At 36.4% G+C, this 20218-nt stretch overlaps 1 protein-coding gene across 19 annotated transcripts in view; it reads left to right on the top strand.

The window, feature by feature from the left end:
• The window catches only part of tcf7l2 (transcription factor 7 like 2), a 224132-nt gene that overhangs the window by 113491 nt on the left and 90423 nt on the right, over positions 1-20218 (top strand). For 9 of the 19 annotated variants that reach the window (XM_028795797.2, XM_028795796.2, XM_028795802.2 and 6 more), the window contains exon 5: positions 15221-15280. The exons of the other annotated variants lie outside the window; for them this stretch is intronic. In XM_028795797.2, coding sequence (XP_028651630.1) covers positions 15221-15280 — 60 coding nt within the window. The remainder of the gene's footprint in view (positions 1-15220; positions 15281-20218) is intronic. 19 annotated transcript variants of the gene reach the window in all.

The raw sequence follows: 20218 nt of genomic DNA, 5'->3' as shown, positions 1-20218 counted from the left end.
ATGCTAAATAAAGAAGTGTCTTAAGTCATAATTACAAATGAATTCCATAAATAGACATTCGTTGTTCCTTCTGGTAACTGGACCATGCCATTTGAGCATCAGAGTTCTCTATAACTTGACTGGTTAGTTTTTACAAACTGCTTCTCCTTTCATGAAAGTTCATTTACATATGCTAGTTAGGAATCGTTTCAGTTACACCAAAGAGCACACAGATAAATTGTACATTATAGTGACTCCCCTCTGTCATTAAGTACCATTTAAGAGGTTCCCACATTACATGTGATGATACTGAGATATTTCTAGCCCTGCCCTTTGCCTGATACTGCTTAGGTAAGCTACAGCACCCTGTTAAATACATGGATGATGGTTTTATTGAAATTACTAGAAGAGTACAAGTGACATAATTATTAGTGTTCTTGTCTCATAGTTCCTTGAGACCAAGTTCAAATCCCATCCTAGTCATGGCCTGTGTTGAACTTTCCCTAAATCTCAATGGGTTATTCTCCAGGTTACTCTGGGTTTCTTCCTACATCTCAAAGAAGGGGTGGCTAGATTAGTGGATAACTCTAAATGATCCCAGTGTGTGCACTGTTGAGTGCATTATTTTACTGTGAAAAGGAATGATAACATCCTTTTCTGGATTCTCCAGCCTTTTTACCTATGTTGCAGGGATATGCTGTCGTCCCTGAACATTGTATTAAATGTTTAAACTTAGATATTGCAATAGATCTTGGTAAAGTATTTGCTGTTATAATGGGCACATTATGCGTTTATTAGGAATGTAAACAGTATCAGGCAGGACTCCAGCCATCCTGCACTGCCACTTTTCACCCTCCTCCCATCTGTGAAGAGTATAAAGTCCATCTGAACAGCACCTCCAGATTTAGGAAGAGTGTTTACCCGACTGAAATTAGGCTCATGAATAATCAGTATTTTTTTCATCTCCACTGCTTCTACTACTGCTTTCTTGCACATGCATTTTCTGTTACTTTTTGTATTTATTCTATATTTACTTTGTCTCTGGTGTTTGTTTTCTGTCTAGAGAGGCACATAGAAGTAAGCATTTGATTGTACAAGGTACCTGTACTTGTACACATGACAATAAAGAATTAAATCTTAATTTGCAGGAGAGTATAATAATGATGTCTGTTTGCAGATAATTAGCTAAATTTAAATTTTTTTTCTTCCTTTCAGTGTGAGAGCTTTAATGAATCTTCTATCGATTTGTTTGTTATTCGTGATGTGACTTTATAGCACTTATAAAAAATTGGCCATGCATAAGTAGGTTCTCATTTACTCATAAATAAGAACCATGTGGTATTTAGTTTGTCATCTTTATAGAGCTGAACCATAGTCAGCAGAGTAAGATCTTGTCTTTTAATTGTTTAGTCCAGTTTATGTAAAAATCCACTCTTAAATATTTAATTTTTTAAGTAAATGTCTTTTTTTCCGAGCGATCAGTTTTTGTCTCCCAATTTAAAATAATATTCAATGCAAGAAAACCATCTTAAATTATTCTTGTCAACATTGTACGTTTTGTATTGTTACTAGATACATCAGGCACTTTTTTCTCCTCACCAGGCTGTTACTGGTGGCTGTTTTGATGTGTGCAGGTGGGTTCTTTTCTAATTGCCCATAATTACACTGTTAACAGCCTGATAAATAACGTCATGGGAAACCTGTGGCGCCTGGGTGGGTCTGGCAAAAAGGTTGTTAAGAGCAGAACAAGAATCTAAAGACCGTTTATTGCCTGAGCATAAACGTTTACCAATACAACAACCTTTATAAATGCTTGTTTATCGGACTTACTGTCTCTTTTTTGCCTGTATCGACAACTTACTTTTTCCTGGTTAAGACAGATGAATAATTATCTTGTGTGTCTAAGTAATTTATTAATGCTACAGCATATGCTTTTCACAATTAGCCTGCTTTAACATAGACCTTTTTCACATGTTCAGACTTGGTGTGTGACTTCAAGTTAAATAGAAAGGACTGTGTTTTAATATTAGCAGCAGCATATATAGGAGAGATTAGTGAACTCTTATTTAATAGAGAAAAGGATGATATCTTAATGTCAATTTGATGTTTTTAGTGGCAAGGGCCTTTCATGTTTTTGAAGGCTCTTTTAAGCTATAGGCTTACAGATATCATTTGTTAAGATTTACAGAATATTGATAATGGATTCATCAAAATGTGCAGTCATTTAGCTGCAGTGAATTTAAAAACATGTGGTTCCCTAATCTTTAAGTAATGTAGCAGGCAAAAAAATTCTGCAAATAAGCCATTTTATCAGTACCTAAAAAAGGGTTCCAGACGTGGAAAAAGTGTTTTTGTTTTTGTAATATTTTTTATTTTGTGCCTGGTGTTTTTATTTCATTCTTCCATAACTCTTTTTTGCAGTTTTAGACCATTTTTGTTGTGAATAACGACGAGTACATAGTGACAAAAGTGGTGAGGAGACCTCAAAATGAACAAAAATCTAACCAGGACTTCTCTGATTAGTCTCTGAAATGGCCAGCACCCCAGGCAGGCCCAAAATGGGGCACTGGCTTCAAAAGTTCAAAAATACTTATAAATGTTTGAAAAAGTCAAAATACCCTTCAAAGGACTGGAATCCGTAAAACCTGTGGCTTGTTAAGACAAAGTAAAACAATTTTCCTTAAGATAATGAAAAAATGAAAGACAAAAATGAGACCAAAGATGTGCCTTGAAAGGTGCTCCAAATCAAATAAGACCTGTTGTTCACTCCCATTTAAAAAAAGTGAGTGGTTCAGAGTTCATGAACACTGTCATATACAAGCATAAGTGTAAGAAAATGTATCCTCAGGCCTATGAAATGTACAGTTTTTGACCCAAACAGAGCTGGTAACTGCCACCTTCATTGTTTGATTGCTATTGGAAAGTTTAATTACCATCTTCCCTAAAGGAGACACAGTCATCTGGAAAAATGAGGATGCTTAGGCATAGTGCTCTTTTGTCACAGAGTCAGTGACAAATGACATTAAGGATACTATTAATTAGAGTGACATATTTGCTAGACAAACACTAAGGGATGCCAGATCACTTCAGATGATGATCTTAGTTTACTATGATTCACCTCTGGTTATTGTCATTTTTTAGCAAGCCTAGTGTTCAGCTCTCCATTGGCTGTTGTGGTCTGGTCCTAACAAATATATAAACCTTGCTTGCATTCCCAGTCATAATCTAATACAATACTGGCTATACTGTAAATTAGAGCACTTATTCTGATTCAGCTTATTCTTTGGTCACAGCTTGGCTATAAATGATGATACCCAGTAACTGTTAAATCAACTTTAATGTATGTGTATGATATTCTACTTTTTACAATGATGGCACTTAACTGTACCTAGGTAAAACAATCATTAATGTTCAAAACAATTTTTTGGCTGATTTTAATTTCTCCTTTTTTTTATAATTTATTATTTTATAATTTATTGTAGTACATTATTGTACACACAATTGTACATTCCGAAGTGCATTTTAAATTACCTTCGTTTTAACATTAAATTCAAGTAAGTTGTTACTATAGTGGCCATCTTGTTTTTTTTTTTTTTTAATTAACAAAACTAGGTTTGAAACAAATTGACCTCCACCCTCCCAGAACTTGTTCTGCTCTCTAGTTAGACAGTGTCCAGTTATTATGTGATGCAGAAAATATAGTATATTTACCATATAAAGTTTATTTCAAACAAGTTAAATTATTTGTGCCCATCCTCAGCCTAGCATCAGTTGAGAACAAATCTGAGATTTTGCTTTTAAAGCCCATGTCTGGTTATATTACTTGGTGTTTAGATAAACATAGTTTCATGTTTATTACAAATGTTCTTCATTTTCCTTCTCATCTTGTTGCTTCTTTTTAAAAAGGAAAAATGTTTTTCATGTTTTCATTTTATTTAATCCCCAGATTTAGCACATGTTGATAAAATATCTGAAGCACCTGTGGTGTAGTCTTAATGGACAAAGCATGATGGAGGAGATTTATTTCCTTGGTGTATAATTCCCGAGGGAATACAACTGAGCTTCCCCCCCCCCATCCATTGTTCACCTATTTTGGGAAATGAAGAAAAATTAAGTAAGAAGAGAACAATTTTCATTCATATACATGAAAGGAAAAATATATCCAGTCCATCCATTATTTAAGCTGTTTTTTTGTTTATGTAGTCCATGTGGTTAATTTGAAATTGAAAAGTTCATTAGCACATGGTACTACCAAAAGTTCTGCACATCATTTAGTTTTACTTTATTTATCAGTTGATCTAGTTTAAATATGGACTCCCACACATCTCTTCATTTTAACAAAAAATTAAATATATGTGAATACAGGTATGTGAGTATGTGTGTGTGTGTGTATATATACTGTATGTTAGTATGTATGTGTGTATATATATATATATATATATATATATATATATATATATATATATACAGTAATCCCTTGCTATATCGCGCTTCGACTTTTGCGGCTTCACTCTATCGCGGATTTTATATGTAAGCATATTTAAATATATATTGCAGATTTTTTGCTGGTTCGCGGATTTCTGCGGACAATAGGTCTTTTAATTTCTGGTACATGCTTCCTCAGTTGGTTTGCCCAGTTGATTTCATACAAGGGACGCTATTGGCAGATGGCTGAGAAGCTACCCAACCACAGCGCGTATTATGTATTAAATAAAACACCTCAAATATATTGTGAGCACGGGGGCTGTTCGCACCCCTGGAGGATATAGCCGCTCCTCAAAAAACGCTGAAAGATTACCTTCACTGTGCTCCCTTCTTTGCTGGGCTTACATGTGGCTGCTTTGCAAGCGATATGCTTCCCGCATGGTGCTTCCCATACTTAGACGATCAAACAGCACGTATTGATTTTTGATTATTTGCTTTCCTCTCTCTCTCTCTCTCTCTCTCTCGCTTGCTCGCTCGCTCTGACATTCTGTGCTCCTGACTGGAGGGGGTGTGAGCAGAGGGGCTTTTTTGCATACTGGCCTAGAGGATACGGACGCTCCTCTAAAAAATGCTGAAAAATGCTTGCTCCTTTCCTTGCAGCTACTTTGTCCGGCGGTGCTTCGCATACTTAAAAGCCAAACAGCCCTATTGATTTTTGACTGTTTGCTTTTCTCTCTCTCTCTCTCTCTCTGAGATGCGCACTCCTTTGAAGAGGAAGATATGTTTGCATTCTTTTAATTGTGAGATGGAACTGTCATCTCTGTCTTGTCATGGAGCACAGTTTAAACTTTTGAAAAGGAGACAAATGTTTGTTTGCAGTGTTTGAATAACGTTCCTGTCTCTCTACAACCTCCTGTGTTTCTGTGCAAATCTGTGACCCAAGCATGACAATATAAAAATAACCATATAAACATGGTTTCTAGTTCGCGGATTTTCACCTTTTGCGGGGGGGTCTGGAATGCAACCCCCGCGATGGAGGAGGGATTACTGTATATTGTAAAGAAAGATGCAACGCACATAAAGGTTTGGGGTTTCCGGCCCCGTATACTGTAAAGAAAAATGATTTTTGTACAAGAAATAGTACAGAGTTGGCATTCATAACACAGCCGCCATGATGGCGGAGAGGGGAACATTTATCTGGATGGACCGGAAATAGGTGAACGGACTGCTGGGAAGGAATCGTGATGGATGTTGGGATTGCTGATGTCATCGGGTAGAGACAGAGGGAAGGTGGAAGTGTTGTTGTGTTTACATGTGTTCAGGTGGATTAATGGCGGCGGTGCGTCCTTCTTTCTGCAGAGATAAAGAGAGAGAGGTTAGTACCCCGCCATTCCCGTCTGACATATGATTTCCCGTCACATTTTGAGTCGTTCTGCGGCTCCCTAATTGCGCGTGCGTGACATGACCACCACCCTAGAAGCCCAGACCCATCGGGTCAGGCGGACCGAACTGAGAGGTTGTGAACCCGGGAGAGGGCATCGGCATTGGCTTGAAGGGGACCCCGGCGATAAGTGATGGTAAACTTATAGGGCTGCAGGTCCAAGAACCACCTGGTGACTCGGGGGTTCGACTCCTTGTGCAGAGCCATCCACTGGCGGGCAGCATGGTCTGTCACTAGGGTGAACTCTCGACCCAGCAGATAGTACCGCAGATGAGACACCGCCCACTTAATGGCCAACGCCTCCCTCTCCACTGCCGCGTAACTGGTCTCCTGGTCCAACAGTTTCCGACTCAGGTATATTACGGGGTGTTCGGCACCATCGACGATGTGGCTCAGCACGGCACCCAAGCCTATGTCCGAAGTGTCGGTCTGGAGGATAAAGGGCAAAGAGAAGTCAGGAGTGTGTAATATAGGTGCCGATGTCAGGGCCTTCTTTAGGTCACTGAATGCTTGTTCCACTTTATCGTTCCATACCACATACACAGGAGCCCCTTTCTTTGTGAGATTTGTCAAGGGTGCTGCCCTTTCAGAGAAACAGGGAACAAACCGGCGGTAGTACCCCGCTAACCCCAAGAAGGCTTGCACCTGTTTCTTGGTATTCGGATGGGGCCATTCAAGGATGTCTTTTATTTTGGAACATTGTGGTTTCACCTGTCCCCGCCCCACTAGGTAGCCTAAATATTTGGCCTCCCTCAAGCCGAAGAAACACTTGCAGGGATTGATGCGGAGACCGGTCTTCGCTAGCGTTGCGAGGACGGCGTACACCTGCAGTATATGTCACTCCCAGGTGCCGGAATAAATGACCACGTCATCCAAGTAGGCGGCACAGTAAGGTCGCGGGGGTCATCCACCCTAGGCATGGGATAGGCATCGAATTTGGAGACCTGGTTCAGACTTCTAAAGTCATTGCAGAATCTCCAGGAACCATCTGGTTTAGAAACGAGGACGATAGGACTGGACCAGGGACTATAACTCTCCTCAATGATATCCATGTCCAACATCCGCTGGATTTCAAGCTCCACCTCTGCACGTTTTGCCTCCGGGAGGCGATAGGGTCTCTCCCTGACTACCACTCCCGGCTCAGTAACGATGTCGTGCTCAATCAGTGAAGTACGGCCAGGTGACTCGCTAACCACTTCGGGGACGGCCCGGATCGCTTGTTCGAGCTCCTGCCGTTGGAGTGGTGTTAGGTCTGGACCGAGGTTAAGGGCTGGTTTTTCTTCAAAAAGGGAGGGTGCTGTACCGGAGGTTGGAGCCTCGTCCCGATCTCTCCACAGCTTTAGTAAGTTCACGTGGTACACCCTCTCGCTCGGCCGACGATTTGGTTGTTTCACCAAATAGTCCACCAGCCCTTTTCACTCCTTTACCTCATATGGGCCCTGCCAATGAGCCAATAATTTGGAGTGGGACGTGGGCACGAGCACCATCACGCGGTCCCCGGGGTGGAATTCCCTGAGGACAGCATTCCGATTGTAACACCGGGCTTGCGCTGTTTGAGCACAAACCATATGGTCTTTTAGGAGCTAGAGCTGGCCGGCCATCTAAACTGAGCGATCGGGAGAGAAGGGCCTTAGTCAGGGAGGTGACCAAGAACCCGATGGTCACTCTGTCAGAGCTCCAGAGGTCCTCTGTGGAGAGAGGAGAAACTTCCAGAAGGACAACCATCTCTGCAGCAATCCACCAATCAGGCCTGTATGTTTGAGTGGCCAGATGGAAGCCACTCTTTAGTAAAAGGCACATGGCAGCCCGCCTGGAGTTTGCAAAAAGGCACCTGAAGGGCTCTCAGACCATGAGAAAAAAAATTCTCTGACTTGAGGCTGTAATTGCTGCCAAAGATGCATCGACAAAGTATTGAGCAAAGGCTGTGAATACTTATGTACATGTGATTTCTCAGTTTTTTTATTTTTAATAAATTTGCAAAAACCTCAAGTAAACTTTTTTCACGTTGTCATTATGGGGTGTTGTTTGTAGAATTCTGAGGAAAAAAATGAATTTAATCCATTTTGGAATAAGGCTGTAACGTAACAAAATGTGGAAAAAGTGATGTGCCGTGAATACTTTCCGGATGCACTGTGTATGTATGTATGTATATATATATATACTAGCAAAATACCCGCGCTTCGCAGCGGAGAAGAAGTGTGTTTAAAGAGGTTATGTAAACATATATATATATATACATAAACATATATACATATATACATTTATATATACATATACACATCCACATATATAAACATATATCAACATATATATATACTGTACACATACATATACACACATACATACATACACACACACACACATATATATATATATATATATATATAATATATATATATATATATATATATATATATATATATATACATATATATAGACACATACAGACACATATATACATATTTGTATATCTACATATATATACACATATATACATATATATACATATACATATTTGTATATCTACATACATACACATATATCTATCTATCTATTATATATATAATATATATATATATATATATATATATAGCTGATTACCCAGTGATTCGCTCACTGAGTGCAAGAGAAAAACATAAAATGTATGTATAAAATAAGTTTAATTGCCAAATTTATTTTTCCACAAATAAAGAGCACTTACAATAACATAGAAATCAATATAAACAACATTAACATCATTATCATATGAGAATATGAAGTAATATAAAAGAAGCACATTGCATATAAATATAAATTATTAAACAGTAAAATGTTCTTCTATAATACGCTTCCGTGGCTATTCGTTTGTCTGTCCAGGATTTTAAATCAGCTGTAGCTCGCAAACCGTTTCACCTATTGACTTGAAATTTGGTACATATATACTACGTCAAGTCTACTATTCGCTTTCCCACACATATGAACATACATATATATATATATATATATACACACATACACATATATACATATACATACATACATACATAGTGCGTTGCAACACGGGCTGTGATTGTTACATGGGAGGGAGAGGACAAATCACAGCTTCCCGCTTTCTAATCGGGCTTGTTATTGCTGCTTTGACGGATGCCCAGATCCCACAGTATTTCCCCTTAGGAGAGGCGTTAGGCAAGTGTAATTGAATAGCGGTGCTGCAAGTTATTACTCTTTTTATCTTTATTTTATTTTATTGTAGAATCAACTCACAGCTGCGCGCACCAGTGCGTGCGTGGCAGATGCGTACGGCTGACGTTTTCATTGTCTACCACCTTCGCTAATTATTCTTGAGGCAGATTGAAGACTTAAGTGCCAGCTTAACTGAAAAATTAAAGAAAACATACTAAGTTTTAAAAAAAAATCAGTTTTAACGGGAAAAGATGCCGACGAAAGAAGAAAGCAGCGGGACGCTAGGGTGAAGAGCTGCTCATTAAGCAGCAAGCGCATCAACCTCTGAGCAAACGAATGGTAAACGTACAGTGAAAGGGGATAAATACTATGAATGGTCATGTCAAGTGTATTCACTCCACGTTATCGTGCAGTGCGCTGTTACTGGTATTTTGATAAAAGAATCTGAATAACATATAAGAAGCGTATAAATTATTAAACAGTAAAACATTAACATTTAAGAAGTAAAGATACATTGAGTACTACTGTAGTGCTTTCAGGTATAGTACATTTTTTGTTTGCCCATTACATGCATAAATGTATACATTTTTTGGTGTACCTACCCAAGAACACGCGACATGACCCGGCAGTTAAAAATTTATCGCTCCAGCAATTTTAACTCCGTTACAAAGTCATCTAATATGGTATTGCAAACGGCAGCGGAGCGTTTCTATAAACTCAATTTAAACTTACTGTTTACACCGTGCTTTGAAGATGCATAGTATGCGACCCGTGTTTCGCCGTAATTGTGGGCTCATCAGGAGTACACAGTCACTGCACTCCCTTACAGGAATCGATCCTCGGACGTAGAGGCGAAGCCCCTAACGTTGTGCCACGGCGTGTGGTTCGTTCATTTGACAGCATGTAGATCGGGGAAATTACATTGCAGGCATTCGTAGTCTGATTCACAATCTGATTGTATGAGTGGTTACCTACCAGGTAACGCTTGTGGTTGGTGAGCAAGTCGGCTAACTTCTGCCGCGGTGCCCTCTTTCAGTTGCGAGAAGCAGATCATACAATGGTTGAAATAGTTTAATATATATAGCAAAATCACCGCGCTTCGCAGGGGCGAATATGGTATTGCAAACGGCAGCGTTTCTATAAACTTAATTTAAAGTTACGGTTTATACCGTGCTTTGTTTCATATTCTTTTCCTAGCTTATCAATTGTGTAATGTGTTTTTTGAACAGGTTTGATTCATGGAAGTGATCACTCCTGCTGCGTTCAGTCACTTCACGTGAGCCGCTCTCTTGTGTGATGTTGCGATGTCCACGGGTTTATTTAATGTTAGCTAAGACCCGGCAGTTAAAAGTTTCTCGCTACAGCAATTTTAACTCTGTTACAAAGTGATGCTAACTCTCGTTTATACCTCGTGTCTTCTCATTAAACTTGTATCTCGCGAATATGGCATTGCAAACGGCAGCGGAAGCGTTTCTATAAAGTTAATTTAAGGTTACGCTTTACACCGTGCTTTTTTATACCTCGTGTCTTCTCATTAAACTTGTATCTCGCGAATATGGTATTGCAAACGGCAGCGGGAGCGTTTCTATAAAGTAATTTAGACTTACGGTTTACACCGTGCTTTTTTATACCTCGTGTCTTATGAAGATGCTTGTATGCGTCACTCACTTGCTTCTTATTGTTTCGCTGCCTTGTCAATTGTGTAATGAATGTTTTCTTCAGCGCTATTTGGGGCTCCTCCTTCTTTTCTACGTACTGAGTTCACAGTCAGTTCACGTGATTACGTGGGAGGCGTGATGACGCGACACGCAACTCAGTCTCCTACGGCCATCTTGCTGCCTTCCATTACAGTATATGGACAAAAAAGAGGTTCCAGTTATGACCATTACGCGTATAATTTTGAAATGAAACCTGCCTAACTTTTGTAAGTAAGCTGTAAGGAATGAGCCTGCCAAATTTCAGCCTCCACCTACACGGGAAGTTGACAATTAGTGATGAGTGAGTCAGTCAGTCAGTGAGTGAGTGAATCAGTCAGTGAGGGCTTTGCCTTTTATTATTATAGATATATATGTATATATAATATATATAAAAAATATATATATATGGTTGAAATAGTTTTTTACTGTCAAATAATACAAAGAGTATGCGACACGTGTTTCACCCTAGTTCTGGGCTCATCAGGCATACACACTCACTGCACCCCCCTCTCGGGGAATCGAACCTCGGACGTCAGTGCTACCATTCTAGTCAACCATTCTATGATCTGCTTCTCGCAACTGAAAGAGTGCACCGTGGCGGATGTTAGCCGACTTGCTATATATATAAAATAGAGAAATATAGATATATATATATATATATATATATACACATACTGTATGTACACTCCTTTTTGTATTACTTTCTCAAACCATTTTTTCTAGTGCTACTTATTATTTTAAATGGTTATTATATTGATTTTGCTCTTTGGGAATAGAAAGAGACAGATAATCAGATTCTAGTTTGTACATATTGCATTTATATTTAGTAGCAGGAAGTGCTAGTATTTATTTAATCTTCAGTGTTTGTTTGCATGACCTAACTGTACAATTGGCTTAACTCTTTTCAGCATAGTTTGCAGATGCTGTTTGGTTTTATGTATCTGTGAAAACATACTATCCACTATAAGCAAATTTAAAACATTTCAGCCACTCACACTAATTCTTCTCATTGTGAATCATTTTCCTTATTAAGATATTTTTTAGCTCCAAGCCAGTTCATCAAAAGTCATTCTATGTTGCTCACTCTTTGAAGCATCTTACATCTGACACATGTCTTTTTAATCTCCCAAACGTTTGATTTGAATTGCTTTGGTGTAAACATTCAAATTATAGCTGAAAACCTGATATTTTATTTCGTGCAAAACACCTCATATTCAGGTATTTTTGTTTTATATATTAATAAATAGCTGCTGCTAGACATCAGCAGTATCCATTATATGTAAATCAGCTCCTTGTTTCATGGACCTGCTTTTGTGCGTTTTGAATGTTTAATTAGTTACAATTTTCCATTTTCATGATTTAAAATGTTTGCTTTAAATGCAACTAGTGTATATGGCAAGTTGTAAAAATAATACAGATCTGCTTATCTAGGTAATTGTCTTGAGGCATTTTTCCTTATCTAAGTTTTTTGGCAACATGTCATGTGCTGCTTTCTTAAAATAAAATAATCCACTTTATTATCAAGTATTACTTTCTTGTCTCTTCCCACTTTTGAGCCATTGTTCTTAAAAAGGATCATTGTGGAACCATGCATAGTTAGTCAGATAAGCCCAATCCCCAGCTTTTGCTTCTGTGATGTTCCTGGTGCTCCCAAGCCAATTGCAAAAGGGAGGAAGTCCATCCAGCACATTCTTGGTCAGCCCTATTAGATGGTGTCTGGTACACCTCCAATAGAGGTACCATTGGGTACCTCTCACTGCATGGCAAACAACCTTGACTGACAACACCAAATCTACTGTGAATCCATCTAGGACTGTCATTCTTTACATTGCAAAATCAATAGCTTGACTTCAGAATGTTTGCATTTTAGTTTTACAATTATGAAATGAAGTGTTAATTGCTGTTTGCACCTGTTACTTCATCATAAACATTTTCTTATGCTTTTGTCAGACTAAAACACATATAACCAATAAACTGTGATTTGAGGCAGTGATTAATTTATAGATTTATGCATATTTAGTACTTGGGAGCTTAATGTTCTTTGTAACTTAATGGCCAGTTTTTTTTACTAAGATAAGATGAGCCTAGCTCATTTAATAAATAAATAAAGAATGTCCATTACTAAAAATGCTAACTGCAGCCTTGACAGATCACTTGATCGATTATAGTAACAACTTTTAATCAGATACTTAACGACATTGATTGCATAGTAGAAGAAGGCTGCTTATTCAACTTTGAAATGTAAAGTGATCTGTAATTGCAAAACTCTGTGTTAAGACTGATATTTAATTTTAAGCCTCAATAAGAAATATAGCCACTTGAGAAAAATGTTTAATTTGAAAGCACAGCTTCATGTTTTCACTCATATTTCTTTGAATACATCTAATTTACCTGAAAATAAAAGGAATGGTGCATTTATTGAGAAGGATGCTAGTTAGAATCTATTCATCTCAGACATGCTCAAATAAGTGTGTGTGTGCTTTTTATCATTTTTAAAGTACTGTAGCTAATTAAACCACCTGATGTGCACTTTAAAGTATTGAAATGGCTGCTGTCAAGGTTGGCGGTTACCAGTGATGTAATGTTAATAAAAATTGGAAATATGTAGTAGTTTGGGAGAACATGTGCCTTGTGGGGAAAAAAATTCTGAGAGCTGTCCAGTATTTCCACAATAGGAGATGGTGGTTGTGACATAATCCCACAGAGCAATTTGTGTTTTTGTGTTTTCTTACTGCCAAACCTTTCCAGGCGAAGATAGTTGCACAGGTTTGTTTAGTATTTTATATGTCTTGAATTACTGTTAAAGTTACAGCTTCATTAACCTAAGAGAATGAGCCTCCTATTTTTGAACAAAATGTGCCACAAGCTATAACTAGGATAGACACATTTCCTAAATTTTCAGAAAACTGAATTTGTGTATTCTATAATTGGAGTATAACCAAAAGTAACATAAATGTCTATGCACAGTAAATTAAGAGTTTCTTTATTTTTAATGTGTAGAAATGCAAAACCTCTTGTGGGTTTATAGTCAGTTTTATCATGTTGATTGTCTTAGTGTTGTGAAAATCATACCAAATTATATTAATTAATAATTAAAATGTTTTAGTAAATGTGAATAAGAGCACATTAATGCCAATTAAAAGTCTTTAAGAAGTTAAATAATAATAATAAAGTATACAATTGTAGAGTGTCAGTCTTGAAAAAATATTTACCTTCTTCAGAGCACCTCATTCTTGATTACAGCAAGATGGGTTTTAATAAATGCATTTTAAATTGACTGGCTGGGAACTGGGGCATAAACAAAAAGATGTCATTCCCTGGGAGTCTTGTTTGCAGGACAATGTCTGCATTGTCTTGAGGGGCTTTCACAGGCACCAGGGAATACTGGAATGTTAACTGTTTCCTATCCCAATGCAAGTAAAAGTTCAGGCAGGTCTCCAATTTGGTGTCCAGATGTATCATTGTGCTCAACAGGAAAATAAAAATTAAGCAGAGTTAACTAATGGAATGCAATCAACAATGAAGAAGAATGTGAAGGTGATCAAGTGCTTTATGAGTATTTGTGTAATAGAGCCCTTAAATTACAAATTAATTGTGTGCCCTCGGGCTAACTTGTATTCGTGAGAGGGGGAAGTTTTTAGTGAGCACATCCCATCCCCTTCACTGCAAATTTGCATGTTATATGTTTAAAATTTGTGACATTGATGGAGTAAAATACTACTCGGTCAAAGCATGCCCACATTGCTGTTAAAAATGAAAAGTTGTATAGGGGGACTTTTGACAGGTTGTATCAAATTTGCTCAATAACATTTATTTAGGACGTTTATTTCAACAATGAAATTAAAAAAATAAACTTGTAATTTTTTTCTCCCTCTTTCTTGCTCTCTGTCTCTGACATATAAACCTGCTTGATATTGAATGTAACGGTATTTCAATGACAGTCTTGAAAAGCTTAGTCACTGTCTTTGTACACATCATAGCTCATGCTGTAGTATAATAGCCAATATTCATTTTAAAGTCATTACTTTCCTAGGTTTGACACTTGGATGTATTAATGCCCTTTATATAAGTGTAAAATTTAGTTTGAAAGTGTATAGCGCAGGTCATTGTTTGTCTGCCTTAAAATGCATTCAAATAGTTTCCTAGTTGCAGTACGTGAAGTGTAGATAAGTTGTGTACAATGAATTCTAATCAGTTGTATGTATAGATATGATATTCTGTTTTCCTGACACTATAAATTGCCTGCTGTCTTACAGTGGAACCCGTTTACATGACAGTAGCTAGGTTTTCTTAGGATGTATTGTTTTTTTTTTTTTTTGCTGAGAGAATAGTTTTTTTATGTATAATCATAATGTTTAGCACTTAATATATTCTGAGATTGACCTCTCTCAGAAAGTAAGAAAAATACAGTTTGATTGTTGAAGTTTTTAACTTGCTTGCTTTGAATGCATATCCTAGTTGGACAATATACAAATACAATTATGTGACTCGGGACATATACGTCTTTGCATTTCAGGGCCCCTTCTGCTTGGAATTCCCGGGACAGGGAGATCTGAGTCTTCACCAATTTCAGTTGGTGAGAATTAAATTCATAGTATCTTGTAGCTGGTTTACAGTTAAATGTTTCTTGTTTTATTGCTTTTGAATCTGCAATGTAATTGTCTATTGTTTTTAAATGTCTTTTGTCTCCCTTAACATGGAAGCTGAAAACAGATTTTGTGCTCTTGTATATAATTTTAAAATGATCTTGTTATGTACATTTTGAAGAAGTATGGTTAACTCATTTTATTACTTGCATATTAAAGTGTACATCTCACACAAATTGTGTTTAAAGAATTATTAGATTGCCAAAGTGGTAAGAATATGTAGCAGTAAAACCTGGCATTGCAAAATCATTCACTTAGCAAGTTGTCAAGAATCAAACTTGTTTTCCAAGTTCAAAAAGAGGTTAAGGGTGTGTCAGTGCCTGCAGTTAAGTTTATTTGAAATTCAGTTCATGATCTGTTAAATTTGTGTTAGTTTCAAAGGTAAGGCACATACTAAAGAACAGGTTACTTTTGTAGAAAATATGGTATCACTGTTCATACAGCTAGAGTTTATTAGCACCATTTACTAATTTGTTTCTTTTAACCATTCTAGGTGTCATAAACATTTATTGAATACATTTTAGAAATTATCGATAACAGAAATTTAGCAATTTGAATGTTTGTCTAAAATGTGTGTTCCTTTCTTTAGCTTTTATTTAACCATATTTATGTGACATTCCCATTTATGTACAGTATGAATTTGTGTATCTTTTTTCACACTCATTTGTCAGTATGTTATTTTGCTGGGATCCAAGAGGTTTCTTCAGCTGCTTTTCCTTCAGTTTAAAGTAACCATTAATTAACATGTATAAATTCAACTAAATTACAAATTACTGTTTCACACAAAAGACACTATTGTGTATGTACTGTATGGGTGAAGATCTACATCACTCATCTTGGTTGATAAAGAGAATAATTAAACATTAATGAATCATAGAAACGTATATTTGTGTGTGTGCACATACCAAAACAAAATATATGCATGCATACTCTACATACACACAGATACATATTTATGTGTATGTAATTTGTGTCTGTGAATCAATAATGGTTAATTTCTCACACCTTATTTGACAGTCAAAGTGACTGGAGGTTGAACTTTCATTTTACTGGTGATCTACCTCTGTATGTATTATGCATAAATATGTTTACTTTGTTATTGTCTTTTAGCAATAAATCTAAATGTTAAAGTCCTTTAAATAAAATTATGCATTGCGATGATGTATTTTATTTAATACATGAACAGATTGCCTTCACTGTCTGACTTGTGGAGACATATGTATTCAAACCCAAAGAAGCAACTGTTTCTTTCTGAATTCTTTATTTTCTTGGCTGAAAGTTTCTGTTTTGCACCAACAGAGCCCAAGGCTAAATTTGCCAAAGGAGTTGGCGCATGTCCTTGTCATTGGGCTTACTTAAAGCATTTTGTTTAAATTATCCTTAGTACACAAAGAATAACAGGCATTCACAGAAGAATATTCCATTATTTTATATTAGGGTGTTTGCTGAAAGTGCTGGAATTCAAATGTGTGTGTTTAATATGAAAGCAAAGGATAAGTTACATATCCAATGAAAACATTAGGTAGTTTAAAAATAATAATAATAAGGGACTAACCCAAGATGACTTGAGATATGTGTATTTTTTTTACTGTATACTATGACTATTATGTGTGTACTTGTTTGTACAATGTTTGCAAAATGTGTACATGGTTAATCAATTAATATCCTTTTAACCATTTCCATATTTTCTTTTTATCAAAAATATGCTGCTGTTTAATTAGAAACAAAACAAAGACTATTTCAATTGAAATTACGTCAGATAAACACCCTTATTTTAGAAGTTCTACTTAAAGCTTACTTTGACAACTGGTAAGATAATAAGTGACTGTAATAGATGTCAATATGGAGAGTTGAGTGCTGTCATATTAGCAAATATACCAAGAGCATGGATGCACCCTCTCTTTGCACCACTTTTTCTACATATGTAGCATTGGTTTATTTAAAACAGCTAGCTTCCTGTAATGTCTGAAGATTCTGTGTAATAAAATATTTGTGTGATAATGCAACAAAGTAAGCCTTGCAATGACTGTCAATGTTATTACTCCTCATGCTGGCTATATGATTGAAGTTTTGGATAACTGCTTCATGTTTAAAAATCACTTGATTTTTGCCACTCTTTGAGAAATACAAGGATAGATAGGGCACAGTAAGAGTGTCTTTGATGTGCTGCCCATTACGCCAAATAGTTAATAGATCTAAGCAATTAAGAAACAGTTGCTACAATATGCATGTAATTTACTGTAGATCTAGAGAGCTTTTTTAAACCATTTTTGTACAGTTCCTGATATAAGGTCTCATAGGAAAGTCATTTGAGTATTTGTTATACGGGTAGGAAGCATCCCAGTTTTCTCTACTGTTTGCCAAGTAAATAGCAATATCTAACATTACAGACAGCTGAGAAAACTGTTTTGGTGTGCAATCTGGCCAGGGTGGCAATACAGCTAGTTAATACTGGCAAAGAAATGTTGGTCATCATATAAGTTAACTGAATCAGATTCTGACAGATTCAGGTCTGACAGCTATTACATTGAACATGTAATGATATTTGCAGTTTCTAGTGTACATTCATAGCTGTTACTTAAATTGATGTTTTTCAGTATAACTCAGAGTATAGGCTTCGGTTTCCTTTGACTCTGTTTTGAACCACCTGGTTCAGAAAAATTAGTGAATGCATAGTATTTGGCGTTTGGAGTAACTGGTGTTGTTTTGCTACTAATAGGCATTATAGTTTGTAATTTTTAGAAAGTGTAATGGAATAAATGTCAATAATAAAACACTGTCTTTTTTCTCATGGCACCACTACCAGGATCTGTTTAATAATCCTGACAATACAGCAACAGGCCTCAACAAGATAATATTGGTTAATACATAATTGTAAATTTAAGGAACCTTGACTGGAGCTGGTCAGGTCTGGCAATAATTGTACCCAGTACAGAGTCAACATGAAGAGAGGCAAACCACTGAAAACACAACTTTTCAATAGTTTCAAAGTTTGCTTTTAGCTGCGGCACCAATCTCTGTACAGTAAAGTTTAGAGTTAGATCAAGGAGGAGGTTATGCTTTTGTGTTTGCTGAATGCAAAAACTGTATTATTTTTATAACCAATAACACACTGTGTTGTGCATCCATTTAAAACTTGTGTTAATTGAGTGATAGTTTATTTTTTATATAAAGTTAGATAATCTTATAAAGAGAGAGACAGATGATAAATTTTTCTATGTATTTTCTGTGTACAATGCATGGTAATTGTAGCATTAAAATAATTTAACAGTTTTTAAATGAATTATATTTTCATATTTAGAAACATCCTGTAAAAGCAGAGATATGGGGTACTTTAGCAAGTATTAATAACTGCCATTTTGTAACATATCTCAATGCATTATAATATTTGTCCACATATAATGAAAATAAGTGATGCATATCTTCAGGCTGGTTCTTCTGAAGCCTCCTCCTTACTTTGAATAGTTTGAAGTGTTCTGTTTTGGTATAACTGGAGTCTTAACGGTAAATAGTCTTCTGTCTACTGAGGAAGCAGATGACAAAACGTACAAAGCATCCAGATTGGTTAGAGATTTTATTCTGTACGTAGTTAAAAGGAACAGTATATCTGAGAAGAAGTAATTACCTTTTTGAGAAAATTAAATAGTGTAATGTTTCTTCAGGTAAGTCGTGGTGCTGTTAATGCTCATATTTCTAACGTTAAATCGGACAATAATCCAGTCAGTCCATTCTGAATTATGGATACAAAGCATTACATTTCCATTAATGGTTAATCAATCACTGTAATTTTATCTCTCCCTTATTGTGATTGTACATGACCTGAAACAACATTTGGTTCATTTGAACACTTCTGTATTTTTTACCTATTTACTTAAAAATACTGTGTACCCAGGAAATGATGTAGAAGATTTAAAGGGATTCTAGTGTGATGATCTGAAGTTGTACAGGTATTTTAGTATATTTCTGTTTGCAGTACAACCTTTTAACAGCACCTAATATTTTTGAACAGACCCAATATGAAGGGAGTGAATGTCTGAAACAACAAATGATCAAACACATCACTGGAAAGATTTTTTTTTTTTTTTTTTAACAATGGAATAAAAATTATTGGCGTTCGAGCACTGCTTTCTAAAGTGCAAAGTATTCATGTAGATTAATTTGCAAGGAAGGCCAAGCGTCCGGCTTAATTAATAGTCTCCATTTGCCACCACTTTCAGGCAGTTGGCACCACTTTGTTGGCCATGAATGCCAAAAATTTCAACCACTTTAGTAATGCACCAGTTTTTTTGGTAGTGGATCATAAATGGACAGTTTTTCCTCATTATGTGTAATTGGCAGATTGGAGTATAACTTGCTAATTACTAGTCAGTTTTACAATTAATAAAAATGTAAGCATCGCTCATGCACGCTGAACTTCCTGGATTACCTTTGTACTGGTTAAAAAAAATAAATAAAGCAAGTTAAAGAAATTTTGTAATAATCAGCCCAGTGCATGTTCCTTTAGCATAGAGAGATGAACATGAAACAGCTGAAAAATCCACAGAAAGTGCAGTCACTACAATAATGTCTTCTGTGTGGAAGACCGTTCAAGTGTGAGAAGATGAAAGATATGCTAACTGGAACACGTGCCAGGTGAAAGTCAGCTGTGATGGAACTAAAACGAAGACTGTTTACACTACATATGTGATAAGACATTTAAAATTACATCACTCAGCAAGTTACAGTGAATCTCAAGTACTTTTTAATTACATATGAGGTAAAACAGTGTTCTTTTGATACATACAGTATGTTCACTTCTGATTGTTTCTTCAAAGTACTGCAGTGTTAGTACAGTTCATTAAGTACTAGTGTATTTTACTAGTAGTATT

The sequence above is a fragment of the Erpetoichthys calabaricus genome, chromosome 2 (assembly GCF_900747795.2).
Source record: "Erpetoichthys calabaricus chromosome 2, fErpCal1.3, whole genome shotgun sequence".
Classification (NCBI taxonomy): Eukaryota; Metazoa; Chordata; class Cladistia; order Polypteriformes; family Polypteridae; genus Erpetoichthys; species Erpetoichthys calabaricus.
This window is presented reverse-complemented; position numbering and strand designations above follow the sequence as displayed.